This window comes from Rutidosis leptorrhynchoides, chromosome 3 (genome assembly GCF_046630445.1).
Source record: "Rutidosis leptorrhynchoides isolate AG116_Rl617_1_P2 chromosome 3, CSIRO_AGI_Rlap_v1, whole genome shotgun sequence".
Taxonomy (NCBI): Eukaryota; Viridiplantae; Streptophyta; class Magnoliopsida; order Asterales; family Asteraceae; genus Rutidosis; species Rutidosis leptorrhynchoides.
Genome location: NC_092335.1, coordinates 449,169,083 through 449,191,266, shown reverse-complemented (window position 1 = coordinate 449,191,266; position 22,184 = coordinate 449,169,083). Strand labels below are relative to the sequence as shown.

At 32.2% G+C, this 22,184-nt stretch overlaps 1 protein-coding gene across 1 annotated transcript; it reads right to left on the bottom strand.

Annotated features, from left to right (window-relative positions):
* Positions 1-7,047: 7,047 nt before the first annotated feature.
* LOC139901536 (uncharacterized) lies at positions 7,048-10,192 on the bottom strand. The gene is made up of 7 exons (XM_071884235.1): positions 9,127-10,192; positions 8,464-9,013; positions 8,072-8,377; positions 7,868-7,967; positions 7,706-7,775; positions 7,311-7,645; positions 7,048-7,230 (listed from the first exon to the last, which is right to left on the bottom strand). Exons 1-7 carry the CDS (start codon positions 10,190-10,192, stop codon positions 7,048-7,050), a joined length of 2,610 nt encoding a protein of 869 aa, XP_071740336.1.
* Positions 10,193-22,184: the final 11,992 nt, after the last annotated feature.

The window sequence follows — 22,184 nt, the reverse complement described above, 5'->3', positions numbered from 1 at the left end:
AATCTCCTCGGGATCCTCGTCTCTGTTTGAGATGTCCATTAGGTCAGGTGCGTGTCTACTATCTCCAGAAGACGAATCGCCAGAGTCGCCGGAGGGTAGCTGTGAGTCAGCAACAATAGCAGGCGAAATAGCGGACGTATCTGAATCACTCTCGAAGTCAAAGGTCATGGGCGGCATATCCGACATCTGAACAAGGAAAAATAACTTTTTCTATGTCAGTAAGACATATAGCAAGCACGTAATCGGGCATAATAACTACAACAGCCTAGATCGTCCACAGCAGTACATAGCATGGCAATATTAACAGTATCAAACAGAAGTAACATGCAATCAAAAGTAGATAGTAGCATGCAGTAACGAGAATAAGCAATAGCATACAGCAAATTCACATAGCAGTAAAAGTAAGTAGTAGCATGCAACAGTTCTGCAGAAACATGTAAACGAGCAAGTAGTAGATTAGTCCTATTAGTGAATCCTACTCGACTAGGTCAAGACACACTAATGCAACCTAATTCCCTACAACCAATGCTCTGATACCAAATGTGACACTCCGTACAAAATCATTGTATACGGATCATCAACAACAGGATCATTACAAGGTCAAACACTATATGCTGTTTAAAAACCAGTTTTGCATTCATGAAAAGATAACGTCAAAAGTTTTACAAAAGGTAACGTGCTTCTACGAATAGAAAGCATAAACCTAAGTACGTGACTCAAAGGTCATTACAAAGCCATTATTCAAAATTAACATAAGTTGTGAATGCAAGATAAAAGTTCCATGATTGAGACATCTCTAAACAATGCGATGGAAGTCTAACACAGTAGTCTAATACAGCAGAAGCAATAAGCGTCTTAGTTACCTGAGAATAAAACATGCTAAAAAGTCAACACGAATGTTGGTGAGCTATAGTTTTTGTAAACAACAATGTAATGTAGACCACGAGATTTCGTATTCAAAACAGTATGAAAAGTATATGCTTATCCATGAGCACCCGGTAACTAACTTAACGTAAAAATATTACCCCCTAAAAGTACACTTGGCGAGTGCGCACTACAAGAAAACTGCGTTCTTAGGACCCCTCGTCTGGGACCCCTGCGAAAAAGCGTCCTAAGTGACTAAAAATTCGGACGGGGTAATTCTTGGGGTCCTATAATATCCTAAGTTAATAAAGTGGGGTCCTAAGAATAGGACACATAATTTTTGGGTCATATTATTGATACGCTTATAAATCTTTGTCCTAAAAAGATGTTTGATATGACACACAATTTTGGGGTCCTATTATTTTTTAAGACACCTAATTTTTGGGTCATATTATTGATACGCTTATAAATCTTTGTCCTAAAAAGATGTTTGATATGATACACAATTTTGGGGTCCTATTATTTTTTAGGACACCTAATTTTTGGGTCATATTATTGATACGTTTATAAATCTTTGTCCTAAAAAGATGTTTGATATGACACACAATTTTGGGGTCCTATTATATTTTAGAACACCTACTTTTTGGGTCATATTGTTGATACGCTTATAAATCTTTGTCCTAAAAAGATGTTTAATATGACACACAATTTTGGGGTCCTATTATTTTTTAGGACGCTTTTATAATAAGGTCACAACAATAGGACGCTTGGGTATTTGAGGTCCTAACTCTTAGGACCCTTAAATTCGTAGTTGCATAAAAATGTACTTAATAGGACACTATCTTGTTGGTGTCTCATAATGATCAACCAACAACATAATACGGTCACAACAATAGGACGCTTGGGTATTTGAGGTCCTAACTCTTAGGACCCTTAAATTTGTAGTTGCATAAAAATGTACTTAATAGGACACTATGTTGTTGGTGTCTCATAATGATCAACCAACAAGATAATAAGGTCAGAAAAATAGGATGCTTGGGTATTTAAGGTCCTAACTATCATATGACTATATTAGGACCCTTACTAAAGTCGTATTATTGCACTTTTGTTACAAAAATGACTAAAGTATTATATAAGTTAACTTCCATTAAACATTCAAAAGCATTGATGGCGTAGTGGCTTGTGTGTTATTATTTCAAGTGATTGACCTGGGTTCAAATCCATTTTATGTCTCTTTTGTTTCTAAAATTAAAAAAATATAGTTGGGCCTGATTTAAGCTAGGAATTGTAGTTGAGCCAGATTTAATGGATCCATTTTTTGTTTTCGAAAATTCAGCTGGGAATTGTAGTTGGGCCAGATTTAATGGATTCATTTTTTATTTTCTAACGGCACATTTGTGGGGCCCACATTTTTTTTCTTTTCTTTTTCCCAACGGCTACTGATCAACCTTTTTTTTTTTTTACCCTACCCATTTCATATATATACACACCATTTCACTCTCAAATTTTTACACTTTCAAACCCATTTCACTCTCAATTTTTATTTTTCAAACCCATTTCACTCTCAATCTTTTATACTCAAAAATGGCTTTTGGAAACATTGTTACGTTCGAGATTCACGGCGGTGGTTTGTTTTCCGATGACATGGACCGCTACGACGGTGGGGGGTCGATTATGCAGATGTGCCGGTCAATGGGCTTCGAGTTGACGAAATGTTTGATTATTTAAGGCGAAACGCGCACTGCGATGAGATTTCGCAGTTTGCATATTGGAATCCCGAGAACAAGGTGTTCGAGTGGCTTCAGGATAACGATAAATGGGCGTGGCTAATCGGAACCGCAATAATCAAATCCACAAATGTCGTGTTGTATACCAAACACATTTGGGACGATCTTCCGCACGAAACCGATGGTAGTGCGGATGGTTATTATACCGATTAATCGGTATCTAGTTTATGTACTAGTCTTTTTTTTTATGTAATTGTGTGTTTTTTTGTACTCATTTTTTTATATGTAATCGTGTGTTTTACAATCCATTGAGCCTACACATTTTACAACTTATAATTCACATTTCTGAACAACATTTCTATCCAATACTCTTTCCTTATCGATGCCGATTTTCCATCGGTACACCCTTAATAATTCATTGAATAAACATGGTACTTGTCAATCAATAGTTAAAACATAGCCCAAAAAACATGATTGTTCCTTTTGCAGGATAGACAAACGTGTAAAGTTTTTATGTTTTTTAATGAGCTCCCAAACTAACATTAATGCAGAAATAGGTTATGTTTCTCAATGCGTATTCAGTGTATATATATTTAGTTTACATGATTGCAAAGTAACTCACCCAAACAATATATAGTTAATGATGTAATTAATGATGTTAGTTCTGATGCAAATTGAACACGACCCCTAGCCTTTTCACATTTACTTGGGATAGAATTATTAGAATTGAATTCTGCAGTTAAGAAAATAAAAGAATATGAGTAGTTGAATTCAATTCTGGACTCAATTGAATTCTGATGTAGAGACAAAACATAAAAGAAACAAAACAAATGGAATCCTTCCTTTTTAAGGTATATTAGTTGAACTTTGGATCAGAAAGTGACTAATGGCCAGTGACAGTTTTAAGCAACAAGTCAACAGCAAATTGCATACAAACATATATATAAGTAAAAGGGCAGAGCTAGTCAACAACAAACATTAAAAAGGAATCACCTTTTTGGGTGTTCTTTGTTTCTATTAGCATAAAGAACATAAATTCGTGCAGCCCCATTGATTGGTTCATGTTAAAATGTATTAATTAAAAACTATGTTGTGATGATAAACCCTAAGCAAAATGGAAGCAATCCAGATAATACGAAGGAAAAATGGAAGCAAATAAATTGATCATCATATAATTAATAGAAATTACTACTAATATTTACATTAAATTAAAGGAGTATAATTTATACAAAATCTAAAAGATTCTAACATAAATCTAGTTATATGCAAATCGGTTTACAAAAACACCCAACTCATAGGCCCAAAAATACGACATGCATTCCGGTATCGTGAGTTCAAACCCATGGATGTGTGGAAAATAACCAAGGTGGTCAGAGATAGGGCACGACGTTGCCACGTCAGCAAAAGGACGGCGGTTAAATAACCATAAACATCGCAGCAAATCAAAAACCCTTGTTCTCACCGCAACCACCATCTCCGACTCTGGTGGGAATGTTTCATTCAAAATTTGTAAACCGACATGCTTTTCCTCTATTTTGCAAAAGGCAAACAGAATTAAACCATAAACATAAACAGCCTCTTTAAGTTGGTTGTTCGAAGCTTGCTTGAGACATTCAAGCCCATAATCGATATGTCTATCGTCAAAATAAGCTATCAAACCCCAGCGAAATATCGCATTAGGGTTTGCAAAAATCGCACAACGAAATAAAAAAACAAAGAATCTAGGGTTTCGCCAAGGTAATAGAGGCCACCGATCTAGGGAAAGCCTTTTTAATACTAAAGGATCTTTGGAAAGCTTCGAAAAGCTTCTGCAAACCGACTTACACATGAACAACTGGTCGGATGAGTAACTTCCAACTCAAGATAAAATTTCCACAAGCATATCTTGTGGAAGATTTTCGATCGTCTTCGGTTGAGTAACTTCCACTTTTTTAAAATAAAAATACGAGAAAAAAGGATGAACTTTATGTACTTGAGAGAAATGTGTACAGGAAGATGATGGAAAGAATAATAGAGAAAAGACTTGAGAAGAAAATATGCAACTTGCTTTCTGGCATTAAAAGTTGATTTTTGGTGAAAGTGAATCGACAAGATACCACTGTGCACTTAATGATGATTTTATTTAAGTATAAAATATACTTCTAATTTTATTTCAATTAGCATCTATAACAAAGTCAATATATATTACTAGAAAATAATATTAAGTAAAGGATATATGGCAAATAATAAGCATTAGATTATTATGAGGACCATATCAAACTCAATGATATATTTGCCAATTTATGATATAATTCTAACTTGGTACAAAAATATGAAAGACAATCTATATCTATATCTATAATTGTTAAAAGCACATAGTACAACACCTTAAAGCACCTCATTACATTTAAAAAAGCATATTTACCCATATAAACGAATAATATCATATGCAATTTGAGAGGTTTCTTTTACAAGAAGATTTTTGGTGATACAAGTTTCCTATTTTACCCTTAAATTGCTATTAGGCCAATATACCATTTATGGGTAAGATACACAATTTACAAAAAATAAATCAAAACTAAATAAAAAGGTAGGACCTATTACTTACCCACATAATAATTACCTACATAATAGGGATGCATTTACCTTACTCATAAAGTATGTTATAAGTTACAACCATTTTTTCTTGTTCCCTTATATTTTCACGAATTGTGAAAATATTTTTAATATTAATCAAGTTTTTTTCCAAAAAAAAAAAAGTTACAACCATTTTTTACAACTATTTTCACCATTTTTTTCTTGTTCCCTTATATCTTCTATTCTTATCTTTTAAAAGGGATAATTTATATGGTGTTTATATTTATTTTAATAATAATCTTCTATTCTTATCTTTTAAAAGGGAGTTTGGGGTGATGTAATGACATGTTTTAGGCTATTGTAACATGTGGTTCAAACAATTGTAAAATGCTATTGATGATGTAATAATTAAAACTATTTAAATTTAAATTAAATATGTGTATTCTATAACTAAATGATCAAAATATTGCTTTCTCAACTTTATACGCAACTCGATTTCCAATGTATATCCACCAGAGTGTTCCCTTTCTCAACTTTAAATAGCAGTTTACCCTTTTCAAAATCAACATACATTTTATTCCAATTTACACTTAACTTTTAAGTGTCCATTATCTATCCACCATTTTCAACACCCAAATACAAAAGATACCAAATATAGGATCATGAAAAGCTGTCTTCCTGATCATTGACCCTCATGGTGTTTGTAATGCATTGAGTCACGGTTCCATAATCAGATCAGAGAGATCATAGTTATTCGATCTGATGGTGGAACATGCCTCACTCCATTGCTAACACTAGCACTCCAATGAAGCCCCATCTTTGTCTTTTGTTTAAAAGATGAAAATTTTCTAGTTTTGTGTTTTAAAAAAATGACATCACTAAACATTATGCATTGTTTGTTTGTACAATACAACCTTTAAAATTGATAGATCCACCATTTTTTTCATCTTCATTGGTTCCCAAATGGTAGTGAGGCATAACCAATTTAGATGAAAATTGGGTTATGCATCACTACAATATGGGAACAAATGAAGATCCATCGTTGTGTTTTGTTTAAAAAATAAAATAGAATAAAATTTTCTAGTTTTCTGTTTTAAAGAAGGTTTATGTGTACTTGAGAGGTTTATTTTACAAGAAGATATATGATATACATGGGAAAATACAACCGAAGAGAGAGAAATAGGTTGCTTTTACAAGAAGATTTTTAGTGATACAAGTTTCCTATTTTACCCTTAAATTGCTATTAGGTCAATATACCATTTAAGGGTAAGATAGACAATTTATCCTATAATAACTAACTATACAAAAAATAAATCAAAACTAAATAAAAAGGTGGGACCTACAAGTCCATCACAGCACACAGTCCATTAATTACCTTACTACTGTTACTGATAAAGTAAGGTACAAGTTACAAGTTACAACCATTGTGTACTATGGTATTTTTTTTATCTTTTTTCTTTTGAAAAGCAATAATATTATATACGAAATATATACAGGTACAATCGAGTTTCACGAAGCCTATCACGATCTATACAAGTGTAATTTGGGTTGTCTACTCACAGTTTCTAAACTACAATCACGTTTGAGAGTCTAGTTCAATTTGCTTACCCACAATTTTTTTTATCTGTTGGATATAGAAATTACAACACAATTAAATTAAGTACAAGTTACACTCGTAGAACACTAACCATTCTCTATATTTGAAATTTGAGATTATATATATATCATAAGAAACATAAATTCCGTCATCATCTATAAAAACTATAGTTTTGGGATATTTTTGATAAATACAAAAGAACTAAATGACACACACTTATTTGCTTAAATACCAGCATTAGTCATAACAATATTTTTCATAAGTACTACGAGTATATATTGTCGGATTATAGGTCCCTTTGAATTATGAGCCTTGTTCTAGCACACATGTTGAACACTCACAAATCCACCCCTGATCATGATCAATTTGATTTTTATCTGTAGCAGCAACTAAAGTATCATCGTCAATAATGGCCCCATACAAATCGCCTCTAACCATATCAATAGTCTCATTTTCTACAAGTTGAGGACCCATCGGTGTGTCACTCTGCAAATTGTTTCTACATCATCGATACAAATTTGTTCATCCATGTCAAAATTATCTCTAGGTGTTGTCTTGATCACAACTTTCCAATCTTTACGAATAGGATCTGCAACATATAATACTTGTTGTGCTTGAAAAGCTAGGATATAAGGCTCTTTTGTTTGCTTCAGACCTCGAAAATCAAGTGTCGTAAACCCATTCTCATCAACTTTTATCCTGGAACCACTTGATATCCAATCACAATGGAACAAAACAACTTTCTTCTCATCACCATACTGTAACTCGATTATATCTTTTAAAACACCGTAGTAAGTGACATCTCCCACAATAGGATCGTTATCTCTAGCACTCGAGAAGCTACTTGTTGGAGCCTGAAGTATGACTCCGCTATTTTGTGTTGTCCTATTCTTCTCTACATCTTTAATGTGAAATCAGAAACCATTTATGATATATCCCTTATATTTCTTTACAACCTCACTTGGACCGTTTGCCAATGTCTCTATATCACTTGTGATTCTATTATCCCGACTAGTCATGTCCTCATCACCCTGATTTGAGGCAATTTGTTTATACAGTAATTAGTTTGGCTCAGTTATATCATCACTACATTATCATAATAAAACTAGCAAAAATAACTTACGTAATCAGACAGCGACTCCTCAAACTCCTGATTATGTAAATGTTGAATGTCACGCTTACGTTTTTTCAGATTTTGATGACTAAGAATATTCAGATGCTCTCTGCAATCAAAGTAACAAAAAGAGAATAATGTACATTTTCGTCAAAATTACACAATGTCATATAAAAAAATAATCTCATAACATAGTAAATTTAAATAACTTACGTTCGTAAGAAATCTATTTCACTACAATTGAACAGCACATGTGAGTGTGCAATAGCCAAAGTGTCATAGCCGAGTTTTACTACGTTTGATGCACCAATTGGTCGACCAGGCATACAAAATATTGGTAAGACAGTATCATCACCACCATCATCATGATTTCGGCTAGTCTTATTATGTATGGCCTCGACATCACTGGCTAAATACAGAGAACAAAATGATAAACACTCTTCCGCTAAATATCCTTCTGCAATTGAACCCTCGGGTTTACTCTTGTTTCGCACATAAGATTTTAATGTACCTAAATACCTGAGTGGTCAAAAAAAGTTTATATCAGATTCAAAAAAAAAAGTTGTATTCAAACGAGTATAATTTACTACAGCATAAATGGTCACCTCTCGATTGGATACATCCAACGGTAATGTACAGGTCCCCCTAATCTGGCCTCTGAAGCTAGATGAACCGATAGATGAATCATGACATCAAAAAATGATGGTGGAAAAATCCTTTCTAAATCACAAAGTATTTTTCCAATATCTTTTTTCATGTTAAATAAATAATTAGGATTAAGAACTTTTGAGCATAATTGTCTGTAGTACCGACATAACTTCATGATAACAGAACGCACATGCTTCGGTAAAATATTTCTTATTACCACGGGAAGCAACTGCTGCATCAAAATATGATTATCGTGACTTTTTAGGCCTAACATTTTTGGAGTAGGTTTTACCTGAATGCATCTAGAAATATTAGCAGCATAACCATCTGGCACTTTCACCTCTTTTAGCATGTTACAAAATTTTTCTTTTTCTTTTTTATCCATTTCGAAACATGCAGGAGGCAAATACACTTTGCCATTTGATAAAGGTTCTGGATGAAGTTCATGTCTAATACCCATTTCTTCCAAATCACGACGTCCTTTTAAATGATCCTTGGTCTTTCCATCTATATTCATTAACATTCCAATGAGACTGTCACATACATTCTTTTCAGTATGCATTATGTCTATATTATGACGTTAAGTTATTTTTCCAGTATGGTAACTGAAAAAAATATACTTCTCTTCTTCCAATTATATGGTAAGGATGGGTTATCCTTCACAAGTTTTCCAAATTTTATTTTAAAACCTTTCAGCTCCGCAAGCACTTGTCCCCCTGTTAAGCTAGGCGGTGGCCCTTCACATTCTTCCGTGCCATCAAAATAATCTTTATCCATACGGAAAGGATGCAACGATTCCAACCAACGGCAATGTGCCATGAAGATTTCTTTTTGGGAGTTTGATAATCGTGCTGATCTGGTTTCCTTATGGCATGAAGGACAAGCTAATTTACCTTTAGTGCTCCAACCCGATAAATTCGCATACGCAGGAAAGTCACTTACCGTCCATAACAAAGAAGCACGCAGTGTGAAGTAACTCTTAGTTGATGCGTCGTAAGTATTAACTCCAGTATCCCACAACTCTTTCAACTCATCAACTAGAGGTTGCATATAGACATCTATATTATTACCTGGAGCAGATGGACCGGGTATAAGTAAACTTAGGAATAGAAAAGGTTTTTTCGTGCACAACCATGGAGGTATATTATATGGCATCAAAACAACAGGCCATGTACTATGTGAAACACTCATGTTTCCAAAAGGGTTAAACCCATCACTCGCCAAACCAAGCCTCACATTACGAGGTTCTTTAGCAAATTCACTATTCTCATAATCGAATGTTTTCCAGGCTGGTAAATCTGTGGGTTGTCTTAATCTACCATCTTTCGTACGACTCTCGTCATGCCATCTCATCGACCCGACCGTTTTAGGCGACATAAACAATCTTTGCAAGCGTGGTATGAGTGGAAAATAACGCAACACTTTTGCTCTAACCTTCTTAGCTTTATAATCACCATCATTATCAGCTTCTGTGGTTGACTCATTTTCAGAATCATTATTAATTTGTTTATATCTTGAGGTCTGACATACGTCACACTTAATTTTGTCCTTGTTTTCTTTCCAGTACAACATACAATCATTTGGACAAGCATCAATTTTCTCATAACCTACACCCAAATCTCTTATTATCTTCCTTAATTCATACAATGAGTTCGGTATGGCAGCATGAGGGAAGACTTCCCTCATTGTGTCAAGAATCATGCTGAATCCTTTTTCATTACATTTTCCAACACATTTTGAATGGAAGAGTCTAACAATGAACGAAAGAACAGAGAACTTACCGCTGGTATATAATTCTTTCTTTGCATCTTCCAATATTTTATTAAACTTTTCAGCATTTAAGTTTGGTACAGTCTGATTTTTAGTTTATTGGATATCATCTTCATCTTCATCTTCAAACACATTGAAGACGCATTGGGCCAATGCTTGCATATCATCTTCATCAGCATCTTCAAATGTTGGTGTATCATCCGGTTCGAAATACACATTTGGAATTTTATAACCTTCGAAAAACCCGTCACATAGCAAATGTGTTTTAGGCTGGACCCGATCAACCCGTTTATGACTACCGCAATATTTGCACGGACAATATATATGACCATATTTTCCCTTTTTAGAGAAAATACATTCTATAAATTTGTCAAGTCCTTTTTCGTATGCAGGGGAAGATCTACACAAGGACATCCAAGTCGAGTCCATCATATATAGACCTGTATTCTACAAACACATTTAATCGGACATAAATTAACGTGGTTCAAAATCAAAGATTGTACTGTTAGAATTAAGGGGTATGGATATGAAACAAAAGAAATTAACCTGGTTCAAAATCAAAGATTCAAAATTAAGGGGTATGGACAAAGCGTATGAAACAAGCTGACCTAATTTTTTGATGATTGCAACTTATATCTTCAATTACGTATTAACTGATTAATAATTGATGATTGAAATTAACCTAGATCTGCAAACACATCTTCAAAAACTGATGATGATTGCAATTGCAACTAAATACGTACGATGTTATTATAAATTGTTAATAGTAATAGTAATAATAATAATAATAATAATAATAATAATAATAATAATAATAATAATAATAATAATAATAATAATAATAATAATAATAATTATATGATAATTTTGATACATCTAATAAGATCTAATACTATAAGTTTAAGATAAAGATTCAAATAATTAATAAAATATAAAATAATATACATAATGTAGGTTAAAAGTTGGCCGGTGGTGTACAGATCATCACCCTTATGGTTTAGGCCAGGTATAGGGTTATGGTACATGGTTTAATGTTTATGGTATATAGGATATATAGGATTTAGGGTATCGTGTGACAACCCGGAAATTTCTGACTAAATTTAAACTTTAATCTTTATATTATTCCAACATGATAAGCAAAGTTTGTTAAGTTAAATCTCAAGAATTTTAAACTATGTTCATACATTCATTTAACCTCGACCAAATCCCGACGATTCACGAACCATTATATAAATGGATATGATTGTATATATATATATATATATATATATATATATATATATATATATATATATATATGTGTATATTATAACTTGAGAATATTAGCAAAGTATTAAACGTATAATACTTTACATGAACGTATTTGTTTCAATATGATTATCGATGGAAGTAGAAGATAGTATCAAATGATTGAACAGATACATTGTATGATTATGAATCCCTGTTGGGAGGTCCACTTTGATTTAGGAAACCTGTATTTTTTTAACGGTATTCGGAATAATTGGTAAAGTGATTTACAAGAAGGAACTAGACAAGGGTTAGTGGAGTTTCCTGTTCGATTTCCTATATATGCGTTAACTAGTTAACTGTTATACTAATTAGAGTGAAAGAGAAATGTTGGGAATATAGATAACTTAGGAAATGGATATCGACAAGTTAAGAAAAATGACAATTTTTTTCATTAAAGTAATTTCATACATTTATCTAACCTTCGGACTATATCTTACGCTTCACCTGCAAATAGTAATTTAAAAACTTGAAAACATGTTACGAGTTATATACGATTTTACTTTTCTAAAACATTTTATGATATAACGATTTTCATTAGTTTAACCTTCAAACAAAATAATTCTTAAATATATTTAACTTTGAAAAACAAATTATAATGTTTATTTGATTTGATTTCTAACGTTTTCAGTTTAAAAAGAACTTTATTAATAAAACATTTTTAAGATAACTTGTTTATGAATTTTGAAGAATTTAATTAAAGTTTATATTATAAATTACAAGTATATATATAGTGTTTCCAAAATGTAAACGTGATACGACGTAATATTTTTCTATTATTTAAACGATTATAAACGAACTTTGAAATATAATTACTTTTGAAAAACTAAAGTATAATATTGTTAAATAAATATTTCAATCCTATATAATATGTACAAAATTATATTTTTCTTTGAGAATATATATATATATATATATATATATATATATATATATATATATATTTTTTTTTACAAAGTGATTAAACATAATAATTAACTAGATAAAAAACGTTTTGATTTAAATTACCTTATGTAGATATAACGAGACGTCGATTTATAGAAGCAAATGACCAAAACATTCAAATGTATAAGTTACATTTCATGGAGTATAATTATTGGTGAAATAAGTCTAATTATTGATAAAGGTACACGTCGCGAAACATAAAGTACAAGTTTTCTAAGCGTACGAAAGGACGTTCCAAAAACCGGAACCGGCACGTAAGTCGAACGTCAACGTACTATTCACCAGTGCAAAAATTACAAATCAACTAGGCACGAGAATATAATATAATATTTAATTAATTCTAAAGATTAAATATATTATATATTAAATAATATATATAAAAATCATAATATTGTGTCGGCATGTAAAAAGTAATGAGCATAAGTTGAATATGTGGCTCATGCAATCTCATGAGGCCACCCTCACATTCTCATGCGATCGCATGAGGGGTTAGGTGAGGTAACATTGCTTTAAAAGTCGAACGAGCTCGGTTTTGAATTCATTTTTCATTCAATCTCTTATCTATCTATCTCAAGTACTCCGTAAACCATTATTATTATTATTATTATTTATATTTATATTATTATTATTAATTAGTATTAGGATTATGATTATAAATTGTAATCTTAATATTATTATTAGTAATATACATAAAATACTACGACGAGGTCATGAGCGAATTATTTCAAGACGGGTTTTTCGAGTAGGATAGGGCTAAGGAAATTATAGGTTATAGCTATGGAGGTGATGGGTATGGTTCATGAGTATGCTCGTGAGGTCAATCTAGTGTTGATCATCTCCGTGGTGTCTACGTACCTTTCCTGCAATATTGAATCTCAATATTGATACGTGAGCACTCATAACTTAATTATTATATATTAATAGTGTATCCCTGACTAGTGCTTGAGTATATAGGATTATGCATGCTTGTATTTTTGGTATTGTCGTTAGATACGTTATGTTGAATCCTGAATTAGTTACCTATGCGGTTGAGATAAGGTATAAGATATGCATGTCGTTGGAAAGCTAGCGAAAAATTAAGAACTTTTCATTTAGATATCGAATGGTTTCGATGAACGGATTAGAAGTTATATTCAATTGAATTTTTGTATTATTATTTAAAATGATTATTATTATCGTCGTTATTATCGTCGTTATAATTATTATTCAATTATTGTTATTATTATTATTATTATTATTATTATTATTATTATTATTATTATTATTATTATCGTTATTAATAAAAAGTATTATCATTAAAAAATTTTATTTTAATATTATTACTATCGTTATTATCGTTAAAGTTATAATTAGTATTATTATTATTATTATTATTATCATAGTTATTAGTATTATCATTATATTATCATAATGTTTATTATTATTAGTATTATTATAATTAAAACTAATATTAGTAACATCTAATTATTATGATTACTATTATTATCATTAATATGAACGCGATATAAAAGACGATTAAAAGTTATTAAGAAATTGATTAGGAAATAATGAGTATAAGTATCATGATGAAATTAAAATATTGAAAGGTATTGATTTAGATAAAAATATCGTTTTCATAATTTTTATCATTATTATTATCAAAAGTATTATTAATATTAAAACTATCATTTAAACAAAAATTATCATTTTACTAGAAATATCATTGTTATTATAAAATATCATTATTATTATCATTTTAGTATTATTATTATTATTTTGAATAGAATCCATATTTTATTTAAAATATTATTTTAAAGTTAATATTAAAAAGTATCGTAAATATTAAAGTTATCATAATTACAATTATCATTTTATCATAATTAATAATATTATTAGTAAATATAAATATTGTTATTATTATTATTATTACCAATATTATTTTATCAAATAAATATATGATATAAAGATATTTTTTACTACACGTAACATAACTACATTAATAATACATACCACTATATTTTATGATATTAAGTGAACTTTATAAATTTATTTACTTAAAAATACATAAAAGTATATTTTTATTATATATAAATTTTAATATAAACTTTTATTAATAAATGACTTTTATTATTTACTTTAACAAAATTTAATAAATATATTTAAATATATATAAGACAACTATATTTAAGTTATATAATAATCATGTATAGATTTTGAAATCATTTTGAGTCAAATTGACTTTTGTTGACTTTTGCATAGTAGTCTCGAGCATTAGGATTGTGGTACACTATGACTTGACCTAAATTGTTAAACAGATATTGACCAACATATAAATATATAATTAATATAGGTTCATGAATCCGAGGCCAACCTTGCACTTGTTCAATGCCACCATATGCTTAATTACTACGAAATACAATATTGTGAGTTTCATTTGCTCTCTTTTTAAATGCTTTTGCAATATATATTTTTGAGCTGAGAATACATGCACTGCTTTTATAAATGTTTGACGAAATAGACACAAGTACTTGAAACTACATTGTATGGTTGGATTACTATACCGAATATCGCCCCTTCAAGTCTGGTAACCTAAGAATTAGGGAAATGGCCCCTAATTGACGCGAATCCTAAAGATAGATCTATGGGCCTAATAAACCCCATTCTGGAATTTGGAATGCTTTAGTACTTCGATTTAAATGATGATTGCGATTGCCAATATTTATGGCATACTTGCGAGTATGCAGGGGATATTCTATATGCATTATGTTAATGTCGGTTATCAGGTGTTCATCATACGAATGGATTTTTATGCACTTACGAGTGTAAGATTATTTATAAAGAATGAAAATCTTGTGGTCTATTAAAATGATGGAAATGATTGATTACGATAAACTAATGAACTCACCAACCTGTTGGTTGACACTTTTAAGCATGTTTATTCTCAGGTATTAAAGAAATCTTCCGCTGTGCATTTGCTCATTTTAATGATATTACTTGGAGTCATTCACGGCATATTTCAAAAGACGTTGAATTCGAGTCGTTGAAGTCATTAAGATTATTATTAGGCCATTTATAATTGGATATATCGAGAAATGGTATTCATAATGTCAATCATCATTATAATGAAAGTTGTCTTTTAAAAACGAATGCAATGTTTGTAAAATGTATCATATAGAGGTCAAATACCTCGCGATGTAACCATATGTTATTGTTTCGTCCTTATGGATTAGGACGGGTCTTTACATATCAGGTTTAGGATTAAGTGTTTATGATTTAATGTGTACGTTTACGTTATATGGTATAGGGTTAATGTTTAGGGTTTAGGGTTTAGGGTTTATAAACCCTAAACCCTAAACCCTAAACCCTGAACCCCAAACATTAAATCATAAACCCTAAACCCTAACCCTAAACCCTCACCCTAAACCAAAAACTCTAAACCCTATACCCTAAATCTTATACCATAAACACTAAACCATGTACCCTAAACCATAAGGGTGATGATCCGTACAGGTATAGGGTTAGGGTACATGGTTAATCGTTTAATGTTTATGGTATATAGGATAGAGGATTTAGGGTATCGAGTTTAGGATTAAGTGTTTATGATTTAATGTGTACGTTTACGGTATATGGTATAGGGTATAGGGTTTAGAGTTTAGGGTTTAGGGTTAAGTGTCTATGATTTACTGTTTAGGGTTTAGGGTTTAGGGTTTAGGGTCTAGGGTTTAGGGTTTAGGGTTTATAAACCCTAAACCCTGAACCCTAAACATTAAATCATAAACCCTAAACCCTAACCCTAAACCAAAAACTCTAAACCCTATACCCTAAATCTTATACCATAAACACTAAACCATGTACCCTAAACCCTATACCCTAAACCATTAGGGTGATGATCCGTACAGGTATAGGGTTAGGGTACATGGTTTAATGTTTATGGTATATATAGTATCCCTGATTTAGGGTATCTGGTTTAGGATTAAGTGTTTATGATTTAATGTGTACGTTTACGGTATATGGTATAGGGTTTAGGGTTTGTGGTTTAGGGTTTAGGGTTAAGTGTCTATGATTTAATGTTTAGGGTCTAGGGTTTATAAACCCTAAACCGTAAACCCTGAACCCCAAACATTAAATCATAGACACTTAACCCTAAACCCTAAACCCTAACCCTAAACCAAAAACTCTAAACCCTATACCCTAAATCTTATACCATAAACACTAAACCATGTACCCTAAACCCTATACCCTAAACCATAAGGGTGATGATCCGTACATGTATTGGGTTAGGGTACATGGTTTAATGTTTATGGTATATATAGGATATAGGATTTAGGGTATCGGGTTTAGGATTAAGTGTTTATGATTTAATGTGTACGTTTACGGTATATGGTATAGGGTTTAGGGTTTAGGGTTTAGGGTTTGGGGTTTAGGGTTAAGTGTCTATGATTTAATGTTTAGGGTTTAGGGTTTATAAACCCTAAACCCTAAACCCTGAACCCCAACCATTAAATCATAAACCCTAAACCCTAAACCCTAACACTAAACCCTAACCCTAAACCAAAAACTCTAAACCCTATACCCGAAATCTTATACCATAAACACTAAACCCTATACCCTAAACCATAAGGGTGATGATCTGTACACCACCAACTTTTAGGCACACCACCAAAAACCAAACCCTACACATTAAACCACAAACCCTAAACCATAAACCCTATACCAACCCTAAACCCTACCTATACCTAAAACCCTAAGCCATAAACCATATACCCTGAACATTATACCATATGCATGAACCCTAAACATTAAACCCTAAACCCTAAAGCCTAAACCATGCACCTCCCAAATTTGGTTAAATTCAAATTTCACCTCCAAAGCCTAAAATAATACAATGTTAAATTACGATAAACGATGTTAAATTACGATAAATTATGATACATTTAAAAAAAATACATTTTATGAATAATTAAATTAATTTCGTGTACATTTATTCTATAAAGTTTATAAATTAATTACTAGTAATAGCTAGATAATAGAGAAGTTATACGACCTCAATTAATTTTCACCAAAACTTACCTTCTAAAAAAAACCGCCAAATATCACGGATTTCGGACCCAAATTTTGAACCTGATCGTAAATTCAAACATCACCTCCCAAATTTGGGTAAATTCAAATTTCACCTCCAAAATTTGGGAGGTGATCTTTCCACACTAGCATTTGATCCATCCACTCTAAAATAATACAAACTTCCTTTTTTACCCTTAAACTACTAGTAAGTTAATGTACTATTTACAAGGGTAAAATAGGTAATTTAAATTGTTTTGGTGTGGATGGATCAAAACTAGTGTGTGCGCCAAATCAAATTGGGAATAGCTAGTTAAAAGGTTTTTGAACAACTCACTTATCTCTTTTTTCACCAATTCAAAGAACAGTTAACTAACTCTCAAAGAACACATATATCTTTTTTCACAAGATCGAACACATGTATCTTTTTTCACAAGAACTGTATATATTTTTTTTCCACCAAACTGTATATCTTTTTTCACGAAAATGGATAAACGATTCTGTAATTTTAATTGTTTCTAACTACTCTGTATATAAAATTGTTTATAACTCTGTTCTGTTAATTGATATAATTGCTCATTATTGTTCTTTACATTCTTGTAGATTATGGCAATTGAAGGAATCAAAAAGTCTTCACTTAGATCCTCTCAACAGGTTGAGGCTAATACCATGAGAAAACGCCAGTTCGTTGCACCCAATACCATCAGAAAATGAGTTAGTGTACCTCATGTCTCCAAAGAATCATCCTCAAAATCCAAGTCTCAAAAGGGCCATGTAAGTGATAAAAGGCCGAGGTTAAGTAAAAGTAAAGTTTAACGAGTCAGCCAAGAAGAAGTTAGAGGTCTGGGTCGTCTTCAACTGCAAGGTGAAGATACAGAGCCCGAGGATGATGCACAACGACAAAATGAAGAATAAAATAATTACACAAGCTATGATGAAGATTTTGAAGAGCATCGTCAACAAGGTGAACTACAACAAACTGAAGTACAACAAACTGAAGTACAACAAACTGAAATACAACTAACTAAAGTACTACATGAACAACTTGAAGAAGATTCACGTGTGAATGAAGAAACTGAAACATGTTATTTTTTCTTTTTCTAATTTGGTTTGTTTATTCGATTTATATTGTTTCTTGTTTAGTGTATCAGTTGTAAATCAAGTGCACATATTTTGTAGATAATCAGCCGAGAGGACCGACTCTTATGCTGCAGATTTATATGCAAAAGCTACATGTTCGACTTCCTATTACTGTTATTGAACATGGCCAGCCAATTGGTGCAAACAGTAGTCAATTTACCCATTTTCTTGGTCACTTATCGCGGAGTTACCAGTATTGTTCAATTTATAGACCATGGAACAAAGTTAAACCCGAAAAGAAGGATAAGTTGCTGAAGTTTTTAAGGGTACATATTTTAAATCTGTGTGATAATATGTTTTTTTTTGTTCTCATGCATGTAATTTATATGTTTTTTTTTTATAATTTGTAAACAAAGTTTGATTTTCCACCAACTGCTAATTCGTGGATACTCCAATCATATGGGTGCAAGATGAAAAATTAAAGGTCGAGAGTTAAGTAATGTTACTTTGACCCGTCTAAACCAATGGAGGAGCTATTAAAGTCACCACCTCTACAACTAACCAAAAGACACAGGAGAGGACTTCTTGAATATTGGACCAGAGATGATGTGATGGTATGATATATTTTTACACTTTCATGTAGATAGACTAACCATCGTGATTTGATCTCCTCGAATACTAACCACTCTTTTCTTGTTCAGGATATGACCGGAAAAAACAAAGACAATAGGGCTAAAAAGAAGTTGTCACAAATGACGGGGAAAAAAAGTTTTGCATGAATTCGTGAAGAACTGAAGGTAATATATCATGGGGGAATTATTTATATAGTACGTATAGCTTTTGAATATACATCATTAATAGTTACCTCGGTTTTACTCATTGTAGGTGAAGTTGGGAAGAGAGCCAACTAGGGTGGATATGTTTAAGGAATGTTACAAAATCGGTGAAGGTGAAGCTGCTTGTGTCTTTGTAAGTAATTTTACAAAAGTAGATCAAATATATCCTACACATGATATCAGTAGATGTATATTTATATATATGTTAATCACCATAAACCACTTGTGAGGTTTTTATTTCATTTGAAGTATACTTTTAGGTGAGATAAAAGAAAATAACTATTAACCATATCTTTAATTTAATTAGTTACAAGGGTAAGCATTGCATATACTGTGAATGGGCTATACTGTGATTGGGCATTGCATATATTGAATATCAGATTAGAATTATAATATGATAGTTATCCTTTGTATACCTCACAAATTATTTGGCAATTTTCCATGTATATCGATGCCATCTCCTGTATATATACTGGTCATATTATTGAATCAAATATCAATGATTTACTATCTCTTTTATGCAGGAAAAAATGAAAGACCTAACCGAGAAACTCGGTGATGGTGCAACTGATGTACCTGGACCAGATGATGTTTTTGCCACGGTAATGGGTAAAGCAAAAAATGGTACTGCAGAAATGTACGAACTTGGTGTTCGCGCCAATCATTTGTGGGGTGCAGGACCTAGTCGATTAGCTGTTAGCAAAGCAAATGCTCAGCTGATGTCTAGAAATGCATAACTTGAAGAAGAAAATGCAAGGTTAAAAGCCGAGAAGAACAATGGTCCGGGTGCTCAGAATGATGGTTCGCGTGTTCATGCTAATGGTTCGGGTGATCACCGTTTATGGGTATGTTTCAATTTAATAACTTACTATTTTTTCTACCCTTTTAGCTTTCATAAATGTTTTTTTGACAACTAAATTCTAGGTCGATAAGGAAGTTTATGTAAAAATCATTAACTTCGAGAAGGTAGCAATAGGAAGGTTGAGGAGCGTTGATCCAAATACGGTTCTTAATGGAATAGAACTTGGACATGGTTAGTGTGAGGTCCATGTTCAGGTGGCCATTAAAAAAGATGAAGCTTTGTTTAGGCCATATGATTATTTGAAATGCATTCATGACGTCACTGGTACGTCTATTGCTTGGCCTGCTCAGTTAATCGAGGTATGTCCTTGTTAAATTTGTAATAATTAAGATTAATTTTTATAATGTGCACCTTTATGCTTATACATGGATGATTTAATTTGTAGTTGGTACGTGATGATTGATCAAGATTGGATGGTGAAGGGTCGAAGAGTTTTTGTGTTTGTTAATGTGAGCCGGTTTATTAATTAATGTTTGTTTTTGAAACAATTTGTTGATACGATGTATGTGTTGTTGTGTTTGAAACAACGATTTGTCCTGTCGTGATTTTATTATTATTGAAACAATATAACTTACTATAAATGTAATCATGTGGTGATCAATATTATAATTTATATTTAATATTTGTTTTGTAATTTAAAAATTTAAAATTATTGTAATTGCAATGAATAATAAATTAATGCAATCAAAAGAAAACTGGATCCGAACAGGGCCCAAAAGGCCTAAATAGTTGAAGCAGGCCCGAAAGGCCCAGTAAGCTTAAACGTGGCGACAAGCCCAATTAGCATAACTGGGCACAAAAGGCCCAAGTATCTGAACTGGCTTGCAAAGGCCCAATTACTATGACCTGGCCCAAAAAGCCTAATTATCCGAAATGGCCTGGACAGGTCCAATTAACATAACCTGGCCCAAAAGGCCCAAATATCTGAACTGGCCTGGAAAGGTCCAATTATCTGAACTGGCCTAGAAAGGCCCAATTACTATAACCTGGCCCAAAATCTGAAATGGACCCGAATACCCGAATCGGATATTCGAAACTCATATGACTTGTTAGGACGCTTTTTTGTGGTACTAAGTTAACATATAGTTATATTAGGACCCTTTTTTGTGGTACTAAACTACTATATTTTTATAATAGGACCCTTTTTTGGGTACTTACATAATTTTTATATATATTAGGACCCCTTTTTTGTGGTACTAAACTACTAAATGTATATTAGGACCCTTTTTTGTGGTACTAAACTACTATATTTTTATAATAGGACCCTTTTTTGAGTACTTACATAATTTACAATTATTTTAGGACGCTTTTATTGGTACTAACATAGTTTCTCATTATATTAGTACACTTTTTTGGGGTCCTAATATGATCTAACATACAAATTTAGGCGTCATTGGACCCTTTTGTGCGTCACAAAGTATTATAAAGTGTCCTAAAAGGCCCATTCTTAGGACCCTTTCGATGTTGTTTATAGGACTTAAATAAAAGGTCCTATAAGCGTTAGGACCCTTTTCGGTTAATACGACCGCTGTTGTTACGTCGTGCGTTTTAGGGGTCCTATCAGGCAAAGGGTCCTAAGAATGGGCCTTTTATGACCCTTATGGGGGTCCTAAGAACGTAGTTTTCTTGTAGTGGCGTATGTTCTCGAAGTATTAAACACCAGTTAAGTGCTAGCGCGACTAGCCCGAGTGGGGATGTCAAACCCTATGGATCCGTATCTAAGATTCGCGTCTACCGGTTCAAAAACCAATAGTTTAACGTTACTGTGGTAAGGGGAAAGTTTATGCCGTTATATAACCCACACATATATAAAGTTTAAGTACTCGTGTTAAGTAAGTAAATCATAAAAAGCGCATGTATT